We start from the raw sequence: 6,028 nt of genomic DNA on the forward strand, positions 1-6,028 counted from the left end.
AACTTTTCTTTTCTCTTGCTACCTTTAAGACTCTCTGTCTTTAATTTTTGGCATTTTAATTATGATGTGTCTGGGCGTGGGTTTGTTTGGGCACTTCTTGTTTGGGGTTCTCTGTGCCTCCTGAACTTGTGTGACTTTTTCCTTTACCAGGTTAGGGAAGTTTTCTACCATTATTTCTTCAAACACCATCGCTGTTGCTTTCTCCCTTTCTGGTACACCTAATATTCTAATATTGTTACGTTTCACATTGTCCCACAGCTCTCTTAAGCTGTCCTCCTGTTTTTTAATTGTTTTTTCTTTTCTTTTTGGTTCTCTAATTGATTGTTTTCAATATTTTCAACTGTCTTCTAATTCACTGATTTGATCCTCAGCTTCCCCTAATCTGTTGTGTATTCCTTCTAATGTGTTCTTTGTGTTATGTCATTCTTTATCTCAGACGGTTCTTTTTTTCATAGTTACTATATCTTTTTTCATACTGTTGAGCATTTTTAACATCATTACTTTGAACTCTGTTCATATAACTTTATCTCTGCTTCATTTATCTCTTCTTCTGGAGAATTCACTAGTTCTTTCATTTGAGGGTTGTTTGTTTCCTCATTTTGGTTGTCTGTTTGGGTTTGTGACTATGTATTAAGTAGATCCTCTACACCTCTAATGTAGGACAGTGTTAAAGGCTATTTCTAATTGGATTAAGCAAAGACTCAAAGACTCCAGAGACTGCCTCTGTCTATAGACCAGTGGTTCTCAACCCGTGGGTCGTGACCCCTTTGGGGGTCAAATGACCCTTTCACAGGGGTCACCTAAGACCATCAGAAAACATATATAATTACATATTGTTTTTGTGATTAATCACTATGCTATAATTATGTTCAATTTGTAACAATGAGATTGGGAGTCACCACAACATGAGGAACTGTATTAAAGGGTCGTGGCATTAGGAAGGTTGAGAACCACTGTTTTAATCTCTTAAGTGGCCTCAGAGCAAGGTGTTTTCCAATATGGTGTGTCAACTGTCTTCCCCCCAGTCAAGGCAGCTGTCTGGGAAAGATGTATCTGCTGTGTGAGGGAATGACGCAACCAGGAAACTTGGGGTGTCTGCCTTCTGAGCTCTAACCCCCGAGTCCCCAGTCCTGGGTTCTGCTCTCACAGCCTCAGTCCACTTCACCCTCTCTCTGCCAGAGCACAACGTAGGTGGCTCCACAGGGAATTTTTGTGCATTGGTCCTTTAAGAGAGTGCCCGAATTTTCAGCTGCCTCTCCCTGGCAGATAGCACCCCACTGCTTTTCACAGCTAGATGTTATGTGGGTACCCTCCTCAGTTTAGTGCTCTCTGCAGGGGAGCCCAGCTTCAGAATTAGAACTCTGAGTTCTCAGTGGCACTCCGCCTCCCCACAGCTGAGATACCTCTCCGGGACTTCAGTTGCCATCTGTGGGTGCCTGGCCAGCCCTTTTGCACCTGCACCCCTCCTACTAGTCTCTATATGGTCTCCACCTTCAGTCCTTGGGTATCAGGGTTCTCTCCTGTGAATTTTCCCTTGATTATTCAGGAAGCCCTTCCATATTTCAGTTGTAATTCCAGCTTGTTCCTGGGAGCACGTCCGTGTAGCATCCTCCTACTCTGCTACACTTCGTCTTTTTAACAAATGCCTTAGGTGATTGTGATGGAAGTAGTCTCAGGAACAATGCACATCATCTCAGCAAGTGGTTGCTGTTCCCATGGTCCTCAGTGCTGGGTATGGGCTTGTGACTGGCACTCTGAAATGTTTGCTAAACAGCTGCACCATCAACGTGCCTGGAGACTCCCTAGCCTTGAGCCAGCCCCACGGCTACAAGCCCCTTTTATTTATTTTACCATTAAATACCTAGGACCTTGAACACTGCCCAGTACATGTAGGGGCTGTATTTGTTAAGCCAGAATTAACATTCTCCTCCTGATGAAAGCAGTAATAGTCTTAGAAGAGACATAAGATAAAATGTTCCAAAATTTAAACATTCTTTTCTCCTCTACAGAAATCAAGTTCAAAAGTGAGTTATAGCTCTAAGGTCGGTTCCCTTTAAATGGCACAAAAGATGTAGAAATATGATAGATCAGCAGCAGAGACTGTGATTAGATTCCAATTCACATGTATATCATATCTTTATAATTACGTACCTTTGTAAAAGAACTGCCGAGTTTAACCAAGGGCACTGTAGGAAATTCCCGCTTTTCACTCATTGTCAAAGATCCTGCATTAAGGCTATAGAGGTTTGACATCACAAGCAAGAGATCTGATGTGGTTTTCACAGGTAGAAAACGGCTTCTAGGAACATTGATACCTAGAGAGTTCTCAAAACTTTTAATGGCAGCCCCTACTGCAGTTTCTAATTGAATGACATTCAGGCCTCCATCCAAAGTCTGTAAGAAAGGGAGCGGGAAGGGAGAGAAACACAAGTTTTAACAACTTAGTTCCATGTTAGTTAATATTTGGGGAGCTGTTTCAGAGATCCATTGAAGGAAACAGATTTTTGAGAAGTGATATTTATCAAGCACCTACCATAACTCAGGTACTTATACATACATGATCTCTTCTCAGCATCACAGATCTATTCAGTAATATTTCCGTGTTATGATAAAGAACTGAAGGTTTAGAAAAGTTATGCAGGGTGCCTGTGGCCAGAAGGACAGTGAGTACCAGTGTCATAAGGAAGCTGAGGTAGGCCCTCTGCTTTTGGACCCCATGTTATTGCCCAGGGGGTGGGCAAACTTTTTGACTCGAGGGCCACAATGGGCTCTTAAACTGGACCGGAGGGCCGGAACAAAAGCATGGATGGAGTGTTTGTGTGAACTAATATAAATTCAAGGTAACCATCATTACATAAAAGGGTACGGTCTTTTTTTTTTTAGTTTTATTCATTTCAAGCGGGCCGGATCCAGCTCGCAGGCCGTAGTTTGCCCACGGTTGCACTAGCCACTACCACAGCCCAGGGACAAGTAAGGGCACCACGGCTCAGCACACTAAAGAGCTGGTGCAGACTCTGGAAGACAAGGCCAGGACCTGTAGAGACTGGTTAGGCAGAGAGGAGTGACCACTGCACTGGGCATGGGCAGGCCAGAGGGGATGTGTGTGTGGGTCTGTGTGTAGCCTAAAAGTGATCTCAGAAACCAGTGAGCTGGCACTTGGCTTACCTTTGGATTAACAATGATTTCCATGTCAATAGCATTCTTCTCCTGCAGTCTTTTAACTGCTGCAAGAGAGATCCAGAGGTTGTTTGTGTTAAATATTTTGAATTTTGATACAGACTTGAACTCATCAACATGTGCTTTTGGCACTTGAGCGATTTCCACCAGTCTCAATTTGCCTTCATACTGAGTGAGTGTCCCACCCTAGAAAAGGCAGAGAAGAGTGAGTGAGTGCCCCACGTCCCTCCCAACTACATCCATACCACACCGTTTATAGCCTATGAATGTTATAGAAAAGATACTGATAATAAAATCCCCCACAAATAAAAAGCATTGGCAGTGATTCTATCTGTGATACAAAGCAATATACTTATGAAGACAGAACCAAAGAAAATAATGTAGGCTGTCTGTCATTTTATACAGTATATCCGCCCTCTTGTCCGTGATAAAGACCCTGGGAGTACAGCACATCAGAGTTCTCCTCACTTTCTGAAGGCTGGCTACAGGAACAGCATTCCTCTTATTCCCAAATCACCATCTATCACCAAATAACCAGTCCTACCAAAACCCTGCTCTGACTGGCTCTAGGATAAAGGGAGAATAGTGAAGACAGGCACCAGTGGATGAGAAGTGACCCCCTGCTTGGCCTCAGCCTAGAGATGTTTTTACAGTCACGGGGCCACAGCAGTGTGGGGAGAGGGGAGTATTTACTCATGTGGGATGGATATTTATAAGAGGCACAGAACCCAGCCCAGGGACTGACCATTTTAGTATTCACACACTGTCCACTTTTTTTACTCACTGTGGGGTAATTACTAAAACCTTGTATACCATTTGATCAAAGGCCAAGTGTCATCACCACTAAACATGAAAAGTTTAAAAAAATCAAAATTTTAAATGGTGCTGGAAGGAGACTTGACTTGGGGTGGTGAACACACAGTACAATATATAGATGATGTATTATAGAATTGTACACCTCAAACCTATATAATTTTATTAACCAATGTCACCCCAATAAATTCAAAAATTTTAAAATTTTTAAAAATAAAACTTAGACATGTAAGCATCAAACTAGAAAAATATCAAAGGTTTGAATAAATCTACTGAAAGTGCTTTCACATGTTTCATATTTGTTACAAATATATGTGGAAATTTTTTTAGTTAAAATTGTCCATATAGATTATTCCCCCCAAAAGATGATTTTAATAATATTAAATCTGGATTTATATACACAGTGTTATGTCCATCAGAATTTAGGGTGCTCTACAGAACACTATTTCATTCTCTTACAGTGATATCAAGTGGGTAAATGTGTTCTGCTTCACATAGAGACTTTCCAATAAAGAAAAAAGTTTGAACTACATAACCTATGAAATGTGAAGAGGTGAATCCCCAAAATGCTTCCTCTCAATATTACCTTTACATCTGCACGTGTTTTATTTGTGACTTCCATGACAAATTCACAGGGTTTTCCATTGGGTGGGTTCATTAGATGATTAAGAATATAAAGATCCACTGTGGCACCCAGATTATCTATGTTAGACACAAAAATATACTCTTTGCCTTCTCCAATGAAGATATCGAGCAAACCAGAGTTGTAGAAACTGGCGTAAATATCACCATGACCTGGAGGGTACCAAGCTTCTGTATTTTCCCCTGAGTACGATACATCCTTTGCTACAGGCAGTAAAGATTCTTTATTAATCCTAGGGTACCTTAAAAAACAAAAGTTCTTTTTCAATATCAACTCTGTGGAGCATTCCAGACATTCAAGAGAAACAATGCATTTAAATTAAACTTCCCTCGTTTTCAGACTATCATTAGTAATTTAATCAGATGTGAATCCATTTAAGAAAATCTCATTATCTGTTGTCCAAAAATCAGTTTCCTTGATAGTAATATTTGCTGCAAAACAAAACATTTTCCATGGTCATACAGATGGAAGGGCAACTCATATTTTTAAGATATTGATATGTTTTATGACTCTCCAAGAGGGGAGATACATTAAGTAAGTTTTCTCAAACTTATTTGGTCATGGGATTGTTCTTTTCCCTGAAAACCTACTTGGGAAGAGCTGTCCATTCTTATAAACAGATATATTCAGAGGCGGTGGTCTTTCTTTCACAGAAAATCAATAGCAGGTTAGTGCTCAGGGAAGTCTGCTCCCTACTCCTAGTGAGAACGCGTGTAGGGGCTGGCAGCTGGGGGAAGAGGAGCTATTCCTGAAACAGACTAAAAACCAACTGGACTATGGAGACAGAACACCTCTGCTCTTTCTGAGTCCTTGGGAAAATAGATTTAAAAAACACCAGAAAAGTAAAGGTACAGAGAATATACCTTCGTACAAATTCATAGACCCATGTCTGTCCTTAACTGGAAGCCACTGTTGCTTGGGCTTTATCACAATTCATCTGAATTCTTTTTTCACTTACTCTCCTTTCCCCAAAGTAGGTGAATTTCTCTAGAATTTATTAAATTTCTCCCAAGTCTGTATTAGGATGTTAAAGAAATTCCTTCCCATAGGAAAGTTATCGATATTGTAGATACAGAAAAATGCTCACTGCCCCACCTGGAGCCCGATGTGCCTCCAGAAAACAGAGACCTAAGCTACCCCAAGTGCTCTGGGCACGAGCAGGATTTCAAGCAGATTGTCTTTAAGGAACTGGAAGTTGCAGACCCGCCCAGTGATTGTAGCGATATCACAGTCAGCCTCTAAGGCAGTGGTTCTCAACCTGGACTGCACATTAGAATCACCTGGGAATCTTTTTAAAATCCTGATTTCTGGGCCCCATCCTCCGGAAATTCTGTTTCTTTGTTATGGGGTGGGGCCACAACATGAGTAACAAAGAAACAGAATTTCCGGAGGACG

General features: G+C 41.2%; 1 protein-coding gene across 2 annotated transcripts in view; it reads right to left on the reverse strand.

Annotated features, from left to right (window-relative positions):
* The window catches only part of UGP2 (UDP-glucose pyrophosphorylase 2), a 46,714-nt gene that overhangs the window by 6,584 nt on the left and 34,102 nt on the right, over positions 1-6,028 (reverse strand). For both annotated transcript variants that reach the window (XM_006778545.2, XM_006778544.2), the window contains exons 6-8: positions 4,577-4,874; positions 3,166-3,363; positions 2,152-2,394 (exon numbers count right to left, since the gene is read on the reverse strand). In XM_006778545.2, the coding sequence (XP_006778608.1) occupies positions 2,152-2,394; positions 3,166-3,363; positions 4,577-4,874 (739 nt within the window). The remainder of the gene's footprint in view (positions 1-2,151; positions 2,395-3,165; positions 3,364-4,576; positions 4,875-6,028) is intronic.

This window comes from Myotis davidii, unplaced genomic scaffold (genome assembly GCF_000327345.1).
Source record: "Myotis davidii unplaced genomic scaffold, ASM32734v1 scaffold6, whole genome shotgun sequence".
In the NCBI taxonomy this organism is placed as follows: domain Eukaryota; kingdom Metazoa; phylum Chordata; class Mammalia; order Chiroptera; family Vespertilionidae; genus Myotis; species Myotis davidii.